The sequence below is a fragment of the Vombatus ursinus genome, unplaced genomic scaffold, assembly GCF_900497805.2.
Source record: "Vombatus ursinus unplaced genomic scaffold, bare-nosed wombat genome assembly UNPS02009062.1, whole genome shotgun sequence".
NCBI lineage: Eukaryota > Metazoa > Chordata > Mammalia > Diprotodontia > Vombatidae > Vombatus > Vombatus ursinus.
Genome location: NW_020948840.1, coordinates 20,329,765 through 20,350,492, shown reverse-complemented (window position 1 = coordinate 20,350,492; position 20,728 = coordinate 20,329,765). Strand labels below are relative to the sequence as shown.

Genomic DNA, 20,728 nt, shown 5'->3' with positions numbered 1-20,728 from the left:
TGTGTGTGTGTGTGTGTGTGTGTGTGTGTGTGTGTGTGTGTATGAGTTAGGGCTAAAAAGGAAGGCCAAAAGCTGTCTTTCCCTCAACGAACCTACATAATAACCCTGGAGACAACATATAACTAACTAGCACCGTACAGGATATATGGAGTAGATAAGAGGTCATCTCAGTGCAGTACTACAGGCACAAAAGTCAAAGAGCATTGAAGGCAGCTGCCCACTGCTGATAGAATTGTAGATGATAATACCTAGCTGGGTTGATCAGTCACAGGCTATGTCAGGGCCTGGATGATTTGCCAGAGAAGCCAGTTAGAAGGCTGGAATCTTATTTGAAACCAGGAAAGCCAGACAGCAGGACTGGTCTATTGGAAAGAAAGCTGGACTGAGCTCTCATCTCAACTCAGCCTAGGTGACCTCAAGTAACATCTTTCTAGGCCTCAGTTTCCTCCCCTGCAAAGAAGTGGGCTAAGCCTATCTCCAGGTTTGGAGTTTGATTTTCATGCTCTCAGATCCCTTCCCATCGTTCCCTGGGCAAAGCGGGGCAGGCCTTGTGAATTGCTCTGAGGACTCAAGCGCAAATTGTGAATCCCAGACCAATGGGAGGTTTTCTGAGCTCAGCAGAAAGAAAGGGCTTGGAAGGAGCTGGGTGGAGAGAGGCTGGGCCTGGCCCAGGGCCAGGCTATGTCTGCAAACACTGACCTTGGCTGCTGGAGGGATTTTCCATGACACCAGCACCATCCCCTCACCCTCCCTCTACAGCCCCACATGGGCTTACAGAGGGTGGGTGATGGGGGGAAGGGCTGGCCTACACCCTAAGGCCCTGGAAGCCTGGGACTCAGGACACCTGTGAGACACAGGAGAGATCAAATAATGAAAAGGGGCAAGGGAGGAAGGAGGGGGGAACAGGCAGTGTGACAGAGAGTGGTGCTGAGGATGATAAAAGATGAGATTGTAAAGAGGAAAGAAGAGGCCAGAGAAAGGGGTACTGTGTTAAGTGGGAAAGGGAGGAGGAGGGGAAAGTCTCTGGTTTTGAGCAGTCAATCCCAGAGGCTGGGGTGGGGAAGAAATATCAGGCTTTGGTTCTCTTGGGCCTTTCTTCTAGCCAGAACAATCACTAGCCCAAGGTTTCCCAGGGAATGGGAGGGAAGGGGTCAAAAGCCAAGGGGGTGGGATCACAGGGAAAGAATGTAGGCAGTGGTATAACTTCGGGGAGTCGAGCTAAGCATATGGTCTAGGGGCTTAGCTCTGGAGGCACAAAGAATGACAGAACGGTCCTGCAGCACGTCCCAAACAAAAAAGCTGCTCGGTTACCATATCCCCTGGTACCTGGCACATTATAGGCACTTAGTGCTATTTACTGATTGATGACTAATTCACCATGGAGGGAAAACCATAGCTACCAGCTTAGGACTCAAGGAATTCTCTTCCAAAGGCTATGTCCTTGGAAGTTCTTTCTTTGGAAAGAACTTCTTGGAAGTCTTTCCTCTTTTACTTCTCAAAAGAGCCCTGTCTTCATATAAATGGGGTCTTTTGGTCCAGATAGATGATTTCATTTGTGAATGGAACTCCCAGTATGGGGGTTCCCTTCAATAGTACAGATGGTGATTGCTCTGTAATTTATGGTCTTAAGACAGTGGGGGTAAGGGAGAGAAGGCAAACTTGTTAAGGATCTCACATCTAGTACATGTCACAAGTAAGATGACAAGGCAGGTCTTCTAGTCCCAGTTGTCTTGTGCATATAACAATACTGGTGGTTTTACAATGCTTTGAGGCTTGCAGTCCCATCTGAGCCTCACAAGAACTCTGTCAAATCATAGATATTGTCACCCTTATTTTACAGAAGTGACTCTAAAAGGTCATTGACTTGCCTTTTGTTTGGCTACATAGCTATTAAGGGTTAGCTATGGATTTAGAACACAGTGGCTAGAGTGTCAAGACTGGAGTCAAAAAGACTCATCTTCGTGAGTTCAAATCTAGCCTCAGACATTTACTAGCTGTGTGACCCTGGGCAAGTCACTTCACTCTTTTTGCCTCAGTTTCCTCATCTATAAAATGATCTGGAGAAGGAAATGACAAGCCACAATTGTATCTTTGCCAAGAAGATCCAAATGGGGTCACAGAGTTGGACACGACTGAAATAACTGAACAACAATAATATCGAGGCCAAGTTAAGTGGTCTGTGCCCTACACCACACCGCCACTCATGCGGGTCTGCCTGGACAAGATGGAGGCAGTCAACCACCTAGTGTGCAGAGCTATTTTGTTACTTTATGTGGGCCTGGCAGGGAGGGGGGCATGTCAGTGCCCTCAGTCCTGGCTTAATGCCCTGAGGGAGCATTTATAATCTCCTCAAGCTTCATTCCCTACCTTCACCTGTGTTTCCACACCTGTATAAATGGAAGTTATCATAACATTTTCATGTAGCTCTTCCAATGGCAAATACAGTTATCCTCATCTTATAGATAAGAAAATTGAGACTCAGGAAATTGAATGACTCACAGTTAATGTCAGAATAAGGACTCAAAACCAGGTCTTCTGATTTCAAATCTGCTTCTCATTCAACTACACTCTTGTCTCCCACAACCAGCTTCTTTCTTCCTGAGAACTTCCTATCTCCTATAATAAATTTCAGATTTTCTTTTTTGAAATTAGGCAGGTAAGTGGCAAGTGGATAGACCACTGGAACAAGAGTCAGGAGGACCTGAGTTCAAATACAGCTCTTGCCACTTACTAGCTGTGTGACCCTGGACAAGTCACTTATTCTCTGTCTGGTCTCAGTTTCTTCCTCTGTAAAATGAGAATAATATTACTGCCTACCTCCCAAAGTTGTTATCAGAATAAAAAGAGATGTTTGTAAAGCTGCACGTAAGCCTTACAGCGGTCATCTAAGTGGTGCAGTACCGGTGGTCAGGAAGACTTCTCTTCCTGAATTCAAATCTTACTCAAACACTTAACTAACTGTGTGACCCTGGACAAACCCTATTTGCCTCAGTTTCCTGTTCTGTAAAATGAGCTGGAGAAGGAAATGGCAAACCAACTCCTGTATCTTTGCCCAAGAACACTCCAAATGAGGTCACAAAGAGTCAGACAAGACTGAAAAGTGATCCAACAACAGCATCCTTTAAGGCACTACGTAATTGCTAATTATTATTATCATACATTTCCCTCAGTGACAAGTCTTTTCTCACCCTCTGGCCAGTTGGTGACCTCCTTCCAGCTGTCCCTGAAGACTCAAAAGCTAGAACAATTCAGCCTCATCCTTGTGCCCACTTCTCCCACCCCTTCCTAACTTACTCTAATCAGGTTCCATTTCACTCAATCACGTCTCACACCCCACATCCCAGTCCACAAAAGCCAGCTGGCGTCTGGCCTTTCAGGTAGCTGCTAATCCCTCTCCACTTCTTAACAACTGTTTTTTGAACTGATTTGATCACAAACATTAGCATATCTAAAGTGCACATTTACATTTTATAAATTTGTCTTACAGTTAAGTGGTTACAATACACAATACTAAATAATAACAGTTAGTGCTTATATAGCACTTCTTAGCTTTGCAAAGCATTTTACAAATATCCCATTTTATCTCCACAACAACCTAAGAGGTGGGTGCTATTATTTTACAGACGGGGGGCTGTGGGGGGGGGAAGGGGCAGAATTTGAACTCAGGTCTTTCTGACTTCAGGTCTAACACTCATCATGGCACCACCTAGCTGCCCAGTACTGAGAGAGGTGTTTCTCAGAAGGGGAGAGAGGGTCAAAGAATCAGAATCAACAAATTAAGAACTGAAAGAAATCTTAGAGCTCTCAGTCCAGCCTCTTAACCCTCACCTGAAGAGAAATCCCTTCACTGTATGGTCAACATCTGGATGGTGGCAACCTTAAAAAGGTAGATAGATGTCAGATATGATTATCCTGGAGTTACTTGTGTCAACCAGGATGCTCAATCATCCAGTCTCTGCTTGACCTCCAGTGAGGGGGGCAGGATGGGACCCCCTATCAATCAATCAATCAATCAACATTTATTAAGTGCCTACTAAGTTCCAGGCCCTATTTTAAGCACCAGGGATACAAGAAGAGGCAAAAGACAGGCCCTGCCCTCAAGGAGCTTATAACCTTAACCTTCCCATTCCAATTTTGGACAACTTTGTTAGAAAGTTTTGCTTTCACTGAGTTGAAATGTGCCTCTCTAATTTCCAAGTTCTGCCCTCTGTGGGGCCAGACTCCTCTCAAACCTAGTCTAGTTCTATTTTTTCTCCAAGTTGACTCTTCCCCATCTTCAGCCCATCTTCCAAGTCTCCCCCATATATATCTTTACCTCATGGAAGACAGCAATAGCTAGTAGCTTTCTCTGTACCTTATACTTGTGACAGAATGGGGCTGCAGTTGGCTTAGGATCATAGATTTAGAAATGAGAGAGACCTTACAAATTACCAATTCCTTCCCTTTTTTAAAGATTGGGATACATTGGGCCAGAGAAGTTAAGTATTTTACCCAAGGTCACACAGGTAGTAAGTGATAGAGCCAGGAATTTGAACCCAGGACTTTGGACCCCAAATATAGCGCTCTTTCCAATGTACCATCTTGCCTCTTCACTTTAATATCGTCTTTGTTTTGCAGATGAAGAAAATGAGGCTCAGAAGGCATAAGTAACCTGCCCATTTTTGTTGTCTAACATCAATTCCTTATATTTTGTTAGCATTTAAAGTTCTCACTTAGTCCTCACAAATCCTTGGAGGTAGGCAACTATTTACATACATGTGAAGAAACTGAATCCCAGAGAGATCAAAATGATGTATTCAAGGTAGTAAATGGTAGTCAGGCCAAGATAACCAGGTCTTTAAATAAATCCTGGAATTGTTGTTATTGTTATTGCTGGTGGTGGTGGTGGTTCTTTCAAAGGGGATGTTTTTTAAGAAGACCAATGACATCATGGGTGATGTCTGTGAAAGGCAGTCCAGAGACCCAGCTATAGACACAGTTGCAGTGTGGGACTGTAGGTTCAAATCCCCTTCTAAAAACTTCCTACCTGGATGACCTTGAGCAAATCATTTGTAAAAGGAGGGGGTTGAACTAGTTGTCCTCTGGGGTCCCTTTCAGCTCTAGGTCTATGAGTTAGAGTGAAACAATTGAAAAAAAAAGCTTTGAACTTAGATTACTAGCTCTCCTAATTGACCTAGGAAAAAAATTACTTAACTTTTTTTGAACCTCAATTTTTTCTTTTGTAAAAAGAGGCTAATAGGACTGACCTCACAAGGTTGTAAATAAACCACTACAGAAATAAGTGTATTACTCATAGGCCTGGAGTGCAAAAGAAGAAAAGTCTGGACCTACAGTCGGGAGATATGGGATCAAGCCCCAATTCTACCACTTAATGTGTGAATGTGGATAATTCACATTATTTTTTCTGAACCTCAGTTCCTTCATCTGTAAATTGGGGACAAAAATCTTGTGCTACCTACCAAAACCACTGTAAACATGTGAGCTATCCATAAGAAGCAAAAATGAGTATCAAGGTCAAGGAACAGAAGGCTAGACAAACCAGGCAGCAGGGAATCATTTCCTGGAGCTTGGAGTGAAAAATGAAGATTTAGGATGGGGAAATCTATAGAGAATGTACTCCAGAGATCAGCTCTCATGGAGGATTTGTTAGAGTCCCCCTGGGCTTTTCACCCAGTGGAATGTTGGAGCAGGCTGGAAGGGAGGAAGGACTAGGGGCTGGGGAGAGGTCACTGATCCCTGAGTGATCCCTGACCCAAGCATCTGGTGGAATGTCCTGGGAGCTGCTCCTCAAGCAAAGACCATGAGCACCCTTCACTTGACTCGAGCTCATAAATCCCAGTTCTTTGTGACGGGAGACCAGGGAGGCGTCTGGCCTGCTGGCAGTGGAGTGGGATTTGTCGTATTCCCAGTGACTTCCCAGAAGTTCCTGAGTCCCCACGGGAGCCACTCAGCTCCGGCTAGAGTCATTCTAAGCAGCAAATGGACGTCAGCAGCTCCTCATGGCCCTCCCTCAGATTCTCCCCAAGTGATACGCAAGGGCCCAAGAAGGAGGGAATGTAGAACTCTGACCCTGACCCAGATCCCAGGCCCGGCAGCTGGTGGAATGTCCCGGGGGAGGAGGGGGAGCTTTGTATCCAGCCACCACTGCTTCTTTCTGTCTTGCCTAAGGGAGGAGGAAGACAGTGGTCTCTAAGTGAAGGAGGCCCAGGGCTGGAAATAGACATAGTTAGGTAGCTGAAGGGAACGATCCTGTGATTCATGCCCAGCCACTGCCCCAATTTATGGTCCTGAATGGAAAGAATGTCCCACTTTGAGGACTCAGTTTCTTGTCTGGTGATGCCTGTGTTTGAAAACTTGTTTCTTGGAATGTTTAGCAACCAAGAGTCATGGCATTTGATAAAAGCTCTGGGAGTGGATCAGAGGGACTTCTCCTTGCTACATGAAGCATGATGCAATTCGAAGAGCACTAGTCTAAGGGTCAGAAGAAGACCTGGGTCCTAGCTTATTTATCACTGGCCAGCTGTGTGACTTTGGGCAAATCAATTAACTTCTGAACTTGTTTCCTCAGCTATAAAATTAGGATAATAGTATTTCCCTGGCTTACAAGGCTATTGTGACTATCAGAAAAGAGAATGGTTTGTGGAAGTACTTTCTGAATGAAAAAGAAATGTGCAAATACCAGGGATGATTATTGGTCATTAATGCTACATATCTCTCTTGCCCTATGCATACTGTCAGCAAAGTTGGTACAACCTTTCAATATACACTTGGAGGGAAACTGAGGTTTTTGCCAAGACCTCCTCAGCAAAAGCTGGGGAGTCTGTGGCAGTGCTAGCTAACAAGGCTGAACTCTCCAGCTCCCACTGTATCTACTTGGGGCACCCCCTCACACCCTCCATGTGTTCACCTCTGAGAGATTAGGTACCCTGGAGTCGGCAGATGTTTTGGCTCTTTCCCGTTTGTCATCCCAGAGGCAGTGACAGCAGAGCTGTTATTTTCTCCAGAGAGTGGCTCAGGGCCAAGGTCTGGGCTTAACACACACAGAGAGGTTCTGCCAAAAGGAAGGGAAGGATGGGTAAAGAGAACAAGGGCAAGTGTTGGACTGAAGGTAAGTTAATTACAGAATGGGCTCAGAGGGTGAGGGCCAGGGGTGAGGGGCACTGTGGGCAGCAGTAAGAGGAGCAGACAGAAAGTCTTTGGAGGCAGCATGGGGAAGGGGAAAAGAGCACTGGACATAGAGTCTGAAGACATGGGTTTGAGGTCCAGCACTCCTATTTATAAATGTGTGACCTTCCATGAGTCATTTTTCAGTCATGTCCAACTCTCTGTGACCCCATTTGGGGTTTTCTTGATAAAAATACTGGAGTGGTTTGCCCTTTCCTTCTGCAGATCATTTTACAGATGAGGAAATTAAGGCAAATAGGACCAAGTCATTTTCCTAGGGTCACACAGCTAGTGCGTATCTAAGGCTGGATTTGAATTCATGAAAATTAGTCTTTCTGATTCCAAGCCTAGTGTTCCATCTACTGTGCCACCTAGCTGCCCTCACAGGCTGTAGTGAGAATTAAATGGAATAATGTATATAAAGTGTTTTGTAATCCTACACTGATAAATAATTGAAAACATAACTGTTTCTGCCAAAACAAAAACTATCTTCTCTCCACTGCCACCATCTCTCTAATTTCTCATCTCCCTCCACTTTAACTATACCCACACCTCCTGTCCCTATCTTCTTCCACTGTACCCTCTGAAATCTCTTATTTATTACTAAGAAACTTCCCTCATCCTCAATCTCCTCTTTTCACACTCTTTCCACCTTATTGTATTCATGCAAATCTGGCTCCCTCTGGAAGACACTACATCCTTGGTCACACTGTACCATACCAGCAGTACCATACCAGGTACTTCTCTAATACAACACATTGGAGGAGGAAAAGGAAACATGCTTCCTATTTCTCACTGCCATTTCCAGACCCATCCTCTGAGAGCATTACTTAGCAATATCTTCTCTTTGAGATTCATTTCAACCCTGTATGTCACCCCTCCAGATCACAATAAAAAAAACTGAGAACTCCAGCTACTATCCAGTGTCTCTTCTCCCTTTTACTGCCAAATTCTGAAAATTGTCTGCCCTCACTGCCTACTATTTTCTCACCACCCACTCATTTCTCTATTCTTTTCAGACTGGTTTCTGATGTCACTCCTTTCCTGAAACCACTTTCTAAAAGATTACCAGTGATCTCTTAGCTGATAAACCAATGGTCTTTTCACCTTCTATATCCTTCTTGACCTTTCTGCAGCTTTGGATTCTACAGACCACCTCCTCTTCAGAAATATTCTGTCCTTCCTGATTCCATAGCACTGCCCTCTCTCAATTCTCCTCCTACCTATATGATCTCTCCTTATTCACTCTGTTGAATCATCATTCATTTCCTTTCCCCTAAACATGAATGTCCCCTCACAACTCTATCCTGGGTTCTGTCCTGGGTCTCCATGCTCTCTTGGTAATCTCATTATCTCCCATGGGTTTAATTATCACCTCTATATGGATGGCTCTATATAGATGACAAATTTATTGAACTATATATAAATATAGACCTCTCTACTAATATATCTCCTGAACTCCTGTCCTGTTATCTGTCATCATCATCCTGATGGACAGGTTCCCCTCAATGTCCTTAGTCACTTCAAATTCAGCATGTCCAAAATAGTTCTAAATTGTCTTCTGCCCCTAACTTGCCCTTCCCGCAAATTTCCTTATAGAATGAGGGAGCGCTATCATTGACCAGAGTTTGCACACTCTGAGTCATCCCTGACTCTTCCCTTTCTCTCTCATCCTGTATCCCATCAGTTGTCAATTGTTGTATAGTCTGCCTTCACAACATCTCTTGCATTTTTCCCCCCTTTCTCCACTTTCACAATCACTTCCCTAGTTCAGTCCTTCATCAACTCTCACCTGGATTACTGCAATGGTCTCCTGGTGGTTTTTCTTATTTCTTTTCTCCCCCCCACCCCAATCTATACTCCACATGACTGTCAAGATAATCTTAATAAGGCATCTTGTCACTCCTTTGCTCAAAAGTTTTTAGAGGCTCCCTCTTGCCTCTAAGAAAAAACCTTCCCCATTGTGGCTCTGATTTACCTTTCCAGACTTCTTAAACATTACTCCCCTTCACATACTACATTTCAGCCAAATTGGCATACTAGCTGTTGCCTGAATTTTATATTCCATCTCCCACCTCTACAGCCTGAAATTCACTCCTTCCTCACCTCCTCCTCTTAGAATACCTAACTTCCTTTGAAGTCGAAAATCCTCAACACAGGTGCCTCCTCCCACACAAAGGCTTCCCTGATCCTACCCACTTGTTAATATTTTTTTCTTCAAATGACTGTGCATTAGCTAATCTGTGTACATCTTGTATCTCCCCAGAGACTATTATTATTTTTGTCTCTATTAGAAGCACTTAGCACAGTGTCTGGTACATAGGAAGTGCTTAATAACTGTTTGTTCAATTGAATTGCATGATGATGGTGGTGGCAAAGGGAAATAGTACTAAGAATGTCGATAGCAGGATTAATATGGCATATGGGGAAATAAACACCAACGGGAGAATGGGAGGCAGGGATAAAGGCAGCAGCAGTTTGTACTGGGTTAGCAGAGGAGAGAGATAATTCTTGTAAAAGGAAGGACTATTAAGCTGGGGTACAGTAAACAGAAAGGAAAACATGTCATCTTGTTGTCCTTGGGTGCCAGCATTGGATGTTTAAGGACACACTTTGATTATCTAACATTCAAGGACAAGGGCAAAAAACCTCCTTCCTCTGTTAATAGACTATGTCGTCTTACTGGTGAGTATGTCCTGTTTATTTCATCCATCTTGCCAATTTCTGACCAGCCTGAGATACAAGATGCTGAAAAGTAGACAAGCTGATAATCTAAATGGACATTACTTAATAAACCTTCCCTAGGAAAGGGGACACTGCTCTTCTAGCTGACTGATGCTGGGGTTAGGGGCCATAGGAACCACAGGATTGTACTGTGATATAATGGGAAATATACTGGATTTGGCATGAGAAGCCTTAGGCTCAGATCCCAGCTCTCTTCCATTTTACCTGTTCAATCTTAGGCACATATCTCATAGCTTTTCCATGCTTCAGTGTTCTCTGTGAAATGATAGGGTCTTTTTAAGGTCCTATTCAACTCTAAATCCTATGAATTAGGGTCTCTGAATCATGATCTTAGGGTTAAAAATATCCTTAAAATTCTTCTACTCTAAGAGCAAAGAAATAATATGTCTACATGTGGGATGAAATAGCTGGAGAAACAAAGTTAATAAGAAACAGAACCAGCTTCCTAGAGTTGAATTAGCCCTGGAAAAGATGAAAAAGGCCTTACAGGTAGGACTTTACTGTCACTTTACAAAATTGGGCTAGTAGCCATAGGAATTTATTGAAACTTAGGTGCTACACCTGAAATTTGGATAAGCTGCCACTACTGGGACATTAGTTTCTAGATAGAATCGGGGGGGGGGGGCAACCAGGTGGCACAGTGGATAGAGTGCTGGGCCTGGAGTTAGGAAGACTCATCTTCCTGAGTTCAACTCTGGCCTCAGACACTTACTACCTGTGTGACCCTGAGCAAATCACTTAATCCTATTGGCCTCCGTTTCCTCATCTGTAAAATGAGCTGGAGAAGGAAATGGCAAACCATTCCAGTATCTTTGCCAAGAAAACCCTAAATGGGGTCACAAAGAGTTGGATATGACTGAAAAATGGCTGAACAACAACAAAAAATAGGTCCAAACATCAAAGATGTGGTTAACTAAGACTGAGACAATGTCTTGTGATGATGTTTTTTTTTTTTCCAGATAGAAAATACTGAATCAACACAGCATAACTATTAAAGTACAGTAGTACTCAAAGGGCTCTAATAGAGCTGTAATCTCCTTGATTTGGGTATTCGCTCCAATGATACAGATTGCAACCCATTCATGCCTGCCCATCTTGTTCGGCCCTGGTCCATGTGTCCCATAAGTTAGACACAGGAGGCTCACCCAGTGTGTTGGGGGTCATTCCTTGATTTCTCCTGACAGTTCAAGAATATCAGTGGAGCACATTGGCTGCCTACCTGTTATCCCTCAATCCCATATTCTTTTCCTATCATCTATTTCTGTGGTGATATCTTTTCATTTCTGGTCCTTTTTGAAGGTCCTTGTTGATTATATATTGCAGACTGCTCATATCCACCCCACCATTCACCTTTCCTTTGTCCTCTATGATACACATTGTTAATTCTTTAGAGCATTTTTGACTTTCAGCCATAGAATGATGCCAGCAGAATATTGATATTAAAAATATGGACCTTTATTTGTGGAAGAAGTTTCAGATAGTGAAAGGAGTTGTGCCATTTCCTGAAAGTAAACCAAACCATTCCTTTCCTCTTTTCTCGTTTTGGGTCCAATCCACCATCTATTTGCACTGTCTGTCCTCGATAGATGGACTACCCTATAGATTGCCCCTCTTGCTTCATGGCAGAATTTAGATGGTGATGCAATGCACAGAGCACTGGCCTGGAGTCAGGAAGACCTCAGTTCAAATCCAGCCTCAGACACTTACTGTGTGACCCTGAGCAAGTGATCTCTTAACCTCTGTCTGCCTTAGTTTCCTCACCCTAAAATGGGGATAATAATAGCACCTATTTCTCAGGGTTGTTGCAAGGATCAAATGAGATAATATTTGGAAAATGCACAGGGCACAGGGCCTGGTATATAGTAAGCACTTAATAAATGTTTGTTACCTTTCCTTTCTCCCTCCCTCCTCCCCTAGTAGATGTTTCAACCAAATTCTTTTGAATAGTTATAGATCTCTTCTAGGAGGTTCTGCAAAGAACTGTAGTATAGATATTAAATAAGGCTATTTTTAAAACAGGATTCACAATTTTAAATACTTAAAGAAAAACAAATGAGTTAGACACAATTGGGTATCTTTCTCTTGAATATTCAACTAGCAATGACTGCTGCTTGTTTATAGACTTGAGAAGCTCTAACTCCCCTTTACTCTTCTTGCTCAGAAATAAATCTTCTTCAGCCTTAGTCGGAGCTCTCTTATGCTTCAGAACAGATTTCCATCAAAGAACTCTTGCAAGCAAGTTCCATCTGGTCTTTGATTTCTCTGTAGCAGGAGAAAACTTTACTTTCCTGCTCACAGCTTATAATAACTCCTATTGTGAGTAGGACACTCTTTGCCCTTTCAAGAGTCCTGCTCTCTCACACATATATATATATGTCTGACTCCTCCCCCTAGCCCCTATCTCTCTCTCTCTTACGCACTCGTACAAACACACACACACACACACACACACACACACACTCATACACACGCACACTGGACTGTAAGCCTCATGAGGTCAATAATCCTGTTTCGTCAAAACTTTGTATCTCTCCTAGCACCTAGAAAATACTCCATACACAGTAGGAGCTTAATGGATGTTTGTTGAAACAATAGTGCTGAATGAATGACCAGGATCTTCCAGAAGAGGCCTCCATGTGCCCACTTAGACTCCCTATACAAGGGTCAAAGATTTGGGTTAAAATCCAAGGAGTAATAGAAAAGTTTACTTGCTTCTTATGAATGGTACCTCTTTTCCTCACCAATGGATTTTCTTCTGGTTTCATAAAAGAGAATCTAGAATATTATATATAAAAAAAGAAAGAAACCACATGTTCAGTAAGTGGTAAGCCACAGAGACCTTCTGAATAAAACAGCTAGAATTAAACATCAGAGAGAAAGAGACAGACAGAGAATCTAGACAGAGTCCTTCAGAAATTCTTCCTGTCTAGGGATCTCTTCCCCTACAACCTTTACTCTCACCCTTGCCAACCTCAGTTAGATGGTTGCAGACTTGCTGACCAAGGGGAGAATTCCTCAATCCCCTTTCTAGAGGAAACCAGCCCAAAATATCACGAACTGTGGCATACTGCAGCCCAGGTAAGCTGTAGAGGCCAACAAGGCCTAGTAGCTGTCAGTCATGTCTATACCAGGGTTATCAGGTGTGGGAGGTCAGCCAGTGCCTGGACCTTGCTCTGTATGGGTTTCCCCCCCACGGCCTCTCAGCAGGCTCCCAGGACACAGCTTTGGCTCCAAGCTTGGCCCACTCCATAGGTTTTGTTTTAGCTCACCTATGTCTTGGTCTCAGTGGTAGAGTTTAATTTCTCAAATGAGCCTAAAGATGGCTATTGCATCTCTTTCTCTTTTATTCTCACTGTACTAGCCTCTGGAGGGAAAATGGTGGGTCTGGAACTTCCTACATCACAAAAAGTATTGAGAAACAGTCTGCTGTAGTAGAAAGAGCATGAGACCTGGATTCCTGTCTAGCTCTGCCACTAATTAATTTCAGGCTATTCGTTTGACTGTTTAGCTTCAGTCTCATCTATAAAACAGGGATAATAATATTTGTATTACCTACCTCGGGAGGGTGTTGTGAAAATTAAGTGTATGTGGAGTATTGTAAGCTAGTTAGCATTCATAACTACTGGGTCTGGTTGCTGTCCAGCTCTCTTTGGCCTGTAAGCCTCAAGGCAGCTTGGGACTGCCCAGGAATCATCCAGTTGGGGAGCCCAAACACATAAGCAGATGACTAACAGTACAAAGTAGCACCAGCGAGCGCTTGTAAGTGCTGTACGAGTTCAGACAATACCAGAATTTAACTTTTTAAAACACATTTAGATAGAACACGGATTTTTAAATAAAAAGAAGATAGGTTCTTCACAGCATGATGAGAATGCAGAGCCAGAACTATGGAGGGATAACCAGGGCTTTGTTTAATGAAATTAGAATTATGAAATTAGAAGGCAATGATGACACTTGCAGTCCTTTAGCAGATAGAAGCAAGTGAGTTTTCTTTTTAGCAAGAATTTCTTAGATCTGCAATTTTATTGAGTTAGGAACTCCTATTGAAGATGTTCCTTCTACCTAGAGGCAGCTAGGTAGTTCAGTGGATAGATTGTAGAGTCACGAAAATCTGAGTTCAAATCTGGCCTCAAATACTTGCGAGCTATATGACCTTGGGCAAGTCACTTAACTTTTGTCTGCCTCAGTTTCCTCAATTATAAAAAGGGAGTGATAATAATAGCACCTACCTCCCAGAGATATTGTTCTCTGTTTTTGCATCCTTGAGTGTTATCCTGGGGTCTTTCCCCCAGTAGGGCCTTGTGTCTTGAGGTCTGGGGTCTTCTTTCTTCCTCCAGTTGAATTCTCCTCAGACACCAGAATTGCTAGCTGTCAGCTCTAGGAACATGCGTAACCCTCCCAGTGCTGGTGCCCAGAACAAAGGAGAAGGCCAGGGCCAAGGGCAGGAACAAGCCATTTAGTTTCTGTCTTGTTCAGCCCAGCTGTCAAGGTGAACTGTAATTTGGCTGAAAGGGCACAGAGCTGGTAGGCACAACATGTTCTCACACTCCCCTGCTGTAGGTGAGACAGACAAGGAGAGCTGAGACACTGAACTTTTCCTGGATTTGACTAGACCTAGGGAACAGAGGCTACAGCAGCCGCCTGTTTCACTAACTGTCCAGGATGGTTGAAATAGGCTTTTCACAACTGCCTTGGGCCTCCAACACCCAGGTGTGACCACTCTCCGGCTCCCTGTGGTATTTAAGATTCAAGAGGATGCCAGATTCAGAGAAGCCAGGCTGGCCCCAAGTCAAGAGGCTGTCACAGTTAGGGGCCTCACTTTAGGGAGGCCAGAGATCCATGGGAGTGTGTTCGAATGAGGACTGTGAAAGAGTTAAGAGGGCTAGAGATCATGCCTGATGAGGGTCTGTGGATGGTTAGCCATGAGAACAGAAGGTTCTGGCAGTGTGGTACACTGATGGAAAAGAACACTGAATTTGGGGTCAGGGAAAGCAGATTCAAATCCTTCCTCTTTCACTTTCCAACCTGTGTGACCTTGGTCAAAACACCAGCACTCTCTGTGCCTCAGTTTCTTCATCTACAAAATGAGGGGGTAGGCTTAGATGGCCTCTAAGGTGCCAGTTCTAAATCTGTGATCTCTGGCACGTGCTCTTTCATTTAGGGTTAGCTGAATAGCTGCCTTCAAGGCTTTCATGTGGAACCAGACAGACACTTTGGCTTAGTGCCAGAAGGCTGAACTAGAAACAATGAATAGATCTTCCGAGAGGTGAATTTTAGGCCCGTATAAAGGGTGGGGAGGGGGAAGCCCCTTCCTGGAACAAGACTATCTGAAAGTGAAATGGATAGCCTCAGGATCCCTTTCCAGCTCGGAGATTAGGGACCTAGCAGTATCATGCATTTATTCAGAAGGTAGAAGCCCCTCGAGGGCAGGGCATGTTTCACCTTTGCCTTTTGTATACTAGCACTCAGTAAGCATTTGATAAATGTTTGTTGATTGACTGATTGAAATACTTATTAAGTACCTACTACGTGTAAGGCTTTGTGGTCAGCACTAGGGAAAATGTTAACTGTGATTCGGATGCCTTTGGGGGAAGGCCAGTGGAGAAGGACTACACCTCGTTCTCTCCGCACAATTTGCCGATTGGACAAGGCCCATCAGCTATCTGTGCTAGGAAGAGATGAGAGGGTGAGGAGAGAATCATGCTGATCTCCTGGAGCTCAAGTTCTAGCAGGGTAGATAAGTATAATAGTAGCAGCAGCAGCAGCAGCAGCAGCAGTAGTAATGAACATTTAAACAGGGTGTTCCAAAAGTCTTGAAACACTCTGGATAGGCCTTTAAAATTTGTAAAACACTTTACATGTTATCTCATTTGAGCCTCACAACTCTGAGAGATAGGTGCTATGATTATCCCTATTTTACATATGAGGAAACTGAGTTTGAGAGGGTTTAAGTGACCTGGCCAGGGTCGAACTACTAATAAATGTCTGGAGCAGGATTTGAACTCCTGACTCTAGTTTCTGTGCTCTAGTCACTATGTCAGCTAGCTGCAGAGTATAATAGAAAGCAGGGTAGAATAGGAGGGGTCTCAGCAATGTGCAAGGAGACCCTTCAATTCAGCTGATCAGAGAAGGCTTCTTTGATGTGGTGATATTTTTAGCATTTTAATTTCTTCTTATTGAGGCTTAAAACACCAAAGATCAGGCTTAAAAAACAGCATGAAATCAAGGAAGGCTTGGGAAGAAGTAGCCTGGAAGAGAGACCCAAACTTCCCGTGAGTCAGGCAGAATTTTTTTTCTTTTTTGGGGGGGGCAATTGGGGTTAAGTGACTTGCCCAGGGTCACATAGCTAATAAGTGTCAAGTGTTTGGTCTGAGGCCGGATTTGAACTCAGGTCCTCCTGACTTCAGGACCAGTGTTCTATCCACTGCACCACCTAGCTGCCCCCAGAATTCTTGATTAATACTATTGGTGATTGGCTGTCCTCCCAGCTACGGTTGTCCAAGCCAATCCTCCTGAGGTGTCTGCCTTTAATGCTAGGGATGGAGGGGGAGCCAGTTGCTTCCTACAGAACCTAGAATATCTTGTGAGAGTCTGGGATCCTGCCCCAGGACTAAAGTCTATGGTCACCTCCCATCTGGGAACAGAAGCTGGAACCAGGCTCCCAAAGTAGGAGGAAGAGGCTATTAATGGGGGAAGAGGCGGGGAGAGAATTCCCTAGACTATAGGAAGACAGTTCCAGCAGCACGAATCTCCTCTCCCCATTTCTCAGAAAATCTGAGGTCCCTTTCCAACCTCACTGAACCTTTTCCTGAGGTATCGTTTGTTAAATTTTTTTAGGGACTCGCCAAATGGACCTTCCTTCTAAGTGTTAGAAAGATGAGTGGTAAGCAGACAGAGTAAGTGATTTGAGGCAGAGGAACTGAGCTCAAATCTTGACTCTGATACTATGTGACCTGGGGAGGGTCATTTCCTCTCTCTAGAGCCTCAGTTTCCTCATCGGTAGAATGAAGTAGTTGAATTAAATGTCCTCAAATGTCCCTTCCAGCTCCAAATCTATTACCCTATGAATCTCCCTGGCAGCATCCTCACCTATAAAATGAGGGAGTTGGATTAAGTAGCCTCTGAAGTCCCTTTTAGATTGAAGATCCTAGTAAGGAAAATCCTTCAGGAGCTTCTCCATGCCTCAGTTTCCCTCTTTTTATTTCAATAGACCACAACCACAAAATGCACTAGATAGAATAAAACTGTCCCCTCCCTCTCTCTGTTCCTTTCATCCGTCCACAAGCCATTTCCCTCCCCTGTGCAGGTGGGGAGCAGGCAGCTCAAGGTGGGCAAAGTGGAGGACTCGAGGGAGACAGGAAGGAACCACAGTCTGTCCTTTCTTTTCTTATAGGCTATGGTCACGCAGCCCCCAGCACAGATGGTGGGAAGGTGTTCTGTATGTTCTACGCCCTGCTGGGCATCCCCCTCACGCTGGTTATGTTCCAGAGCCTGGGTGAACGCATCAACACCTTCGTGAAGTATTTGCTGCATAGGGCCAAGAAGGGGCTGGGGATGCGGCGGTCGGACGTCTCCATGGCCAACATGGTCATCATTGGCTTTTTCTCCTGCATCAGCACCCTATGTATCGGAGCAGCCGCCTTCTCCTACTATGAGCACTGGACTTTCTTCCAGGCGTATTATTACTGCTTCATCACCCTGACCACCATTGGTTTTGGGGACTATGTGGCCCTGCAGAAGGACCAGGCTCTGCAGACTCAGCCCCAGTACGTAGCCTTCAGTTTCGTGTACATCCTCACGGGGCTGACAGTCATTGGCGCCTTCCTCAACCTCGTGGTCCTACGCTTCATGACGATGAATGCGGAAGATGAGAAGCGGGACGCCGAGCACCGGGCCCTACTGACCCGCAACGGGCAGGCAGGAGGCAGCATCCACACCACAGACACTGCGTCCTCCACCATCGCGGGGAGCGGAGGCTTCCGCAATGTCTATGCTGAGGTGCTTCATTTCCAGTCCATGTGCTCCTGCCTGTGGTACAAGAGTCGGGAGAAGCTACAATATTCCATCCCCATGATCATCCCCCGGGACCTGTCCACTTCTGACACCTGTGTGGAGCAGAGCCAGTCATCCCCCGGGGGTGGCCGCTATGTCGACACTCCTTCTCACCGTTGCCTCTGCACGGCCCAGCGTTCGGCCATCAGTTCCGTCTCCACTGGTCTGCACAGCCTGTCCACATTCCGTGGCCTCATGAAACGCCGCAGCTCAGTGTGACTGGGGGCTGGTTGTGGGTCAGGCTAAGGAGCCAACCCACTCACACAAGCCTTGAAAGGGGGGAGGGAGGGTAAGGGAGCAGTAGGAAAAGATAGACCCACAAAGGTTTGCTTCAAATCATCCATTAAAGAAATAAGCTCCATGTCTCAATGTGGGCAGAAAGGCCATAGGATTTATGTACCCAGTCTGGGTGGATCGGCAGGCATTGGCCTAGAGGTTTGCTCACCCACCATTGGTCAGTGTCGGAGTAGGGGGAATCTAGGCTTGTCCTAAGACCTCCGACTGTGCCTGCCCCACCAGCCTGCCCAGGGCCTAGGGCCTATGCCTAGGGGCTTCTTGCATCCGAGACCTTTCTATACTCTCTCCATGCTCTGAAAAATTCCAAGAAATGTGAAACTTGGTGGGGGATGGGAACCAGAAGGGGTCCAAAGAGGAAACCTCTGATAGCCTTGGAAATTTGAGGAGCTGGGGGCCTGGCCCTTGAGGCTCAGCTGTTCTCAGAGGCCCATCCACCCACCCCTCTCTCACTACCACCCCCTTGGAATGGGACTTCTCTGTGTTAAGTGTTTGTTTGCATCTCTATTTATACCTCTCAGCATTAATGTCCTACAGTTGTCCTATCTGTGAAGTCCTTCCTTCCCTCCTGTTCTGGGGCCAGTGACTTTTTGCTGCACCCCCCAGACTCCCCAGTTTGCCCAGCTCCCCTGTCACCTCTCTCCTGCTCTGAGTTACACCTCACAATCTCCCCACCCCAGGCCTTGCTTCATATTGTTTTTGCATGGCTTTGCAAAGAAGGAACGTACAGCAGAGAGGAGGCAGAAAAGAGAGTGATCGAAGGGAATGTCTTCCAGTGCTTATGTCTGAGACCCAAGCTGGGGTTTTTGAGTGAAAAACTCAGTCCCATTTCTCATAGTGGAATGGGTTAGTGTGTTTCCTTGGAGGTGGGAATGGGTAGTGATCCCCATTTCAATACCTTCTCAAAACCCATACATTGCCTGTCCCTTGCTGACTCAGCCAACCATTTCTCCTAAATCTCTTTGCTCACTCTCCTACATATACCTCCTATATCCCCATGTCACCAATTTTGGAGCAAAACCCCAAAGAGGTGATTCAGTTTTGGGGCCCTGGGACCTGACCACTGCTAACCTTCGAAGAGCAGGCAGCTACTGGACACAGTACTTCCCCAGGTCGTAGCACCTCTGTAGGCACGGGACTCTTGGGACATCCACATCTGAAGCTGATTGTGGATGGGGGAGCCCTCAGTGAGGTGACCTTAGTGTCTTCCAACTATTCTTGAGGCAGCATGGCTGAAAGATCTCCAAATCTGCGATCAAGGAAACAGGGGAAAGGGGAGAGCAGAGAAGAACAGAAAAATGAGAGTGGAGTCCACCTTGGCCCTCTTTCCTGGGACTGAGTCCTTTATCCTTTCCTGGCTACTTCCCACTGCAATTCCTCATCTAATCAACGTAGCCGAGAAGGCTGTGGCAGCTTCTGAGCAGGGACGTGGGACCAAGTCAGGAGATTTCTTGATTCTGGGAATCAGAGATCTAGGACCACAGGAAAGATAGCAGTGGACCTGAAAAGGAGACAGATTCATCAATCAGTTGACGTAGCCTTTGGCAGGCAAAGTTTGGCTCTGCCTTTGCCTAGGTGGACACATCTGCTCCCTTAGGTACAGAATAGATGCCCGTCTGTCCAGTGACAGGGGAGGAAAAACTGTTCAAGCTCAAAACAGAGAGAAGAGCTGCCAAACAGGGAGGGGGTGCACACCTCCCCAGCATGGCTGGCCTCCCTGCTGCCTCCAGATACTGCAGGCTTTTTCCGACGTAGTCATCCCAATCAGTACCTTACCTTAGAATAGAACAAATCTCAGTGAATGACAGCAGAGCTATGTGGTGACTCAGGGCACCAGCAGGTAGGAGGAGACAGAGATGGAGCAGTCTGCTGGTGCCAGCAATGACCCAAGGCACTCAGATCCAAGCGGTACGTAACCACATGCCTGCTGCTGACCCTCCCCCCTCCCCCCTCCCCCCTCCCCAGGGCAGTTGGGATAAATCTGGCTGCCTGCCTGGCAGTGAGGCTTTGTTCTTCCCTTTCTTCTGCAGACACCCTCAGGCTGCGTGCTTCCCTTCTGCATCTTTTTCTCCCTTTTGGTTGTATGATAGCCTCTCTCTCCACCACTACTCCTGATGTTGCAGCTCTTGGCTCCAATGATCAAGGCCTCCGGCCTGGGTATGCACTGTCACCAGCATTCACCTCTAGGGAAATGTTGGGTGGGATTTGGCCCAGGCTGCACATACGGTAGGGATGGCCGTGGTCAGAGACTGAGGATTTGTTTTTTTCAAGTTTTTGACTATATGTGTTGGAAGAGGCTACTGCTCTGCTTACTACCGTAGCCTGCACCAGAGCCCCAGGGAAAGGAAAAGAGGCAAACGTGAGACCACAATCCTCAACCCAATCTAGTACCGACAGTTGCCTCCAGGTGTGGAGGGAGGCAGGAAGAAAGCATTAGGAAGTTGAAGGTGGTCCACATGAGCCCCTCTGGTCC

At 45.5% G+C, this 20,728-nt stretch overlaps 1 protein-coding gene across 1 annotated transcript in view; it reads left to right on the top strand.

Annotated features, from left to right (window-relative positions):
* KCNK3 (potassium two pore domain channel subfamily K member 3) overlaps positions 1 to 20,207 on the top strand; it is a 60,499-nt gene extending 40,292 nt beyond the window's left edge. Inside the window, exon 2 of the mRNA XM_027850323.1 lies at positions 17,303 to 20,207. Coding sequence (XP_027706124.1) covers positions 17,303 to 18,180 — 878 coding nt within the window. The 3' untranslated portion in view covers positions 18,181 to 20,207. The remainder of the gene's footprint in view (positions 1 to 17,302) is intronic.
* Positions 20,208 to 20,728: the final 521 nt, after the last annotated feature.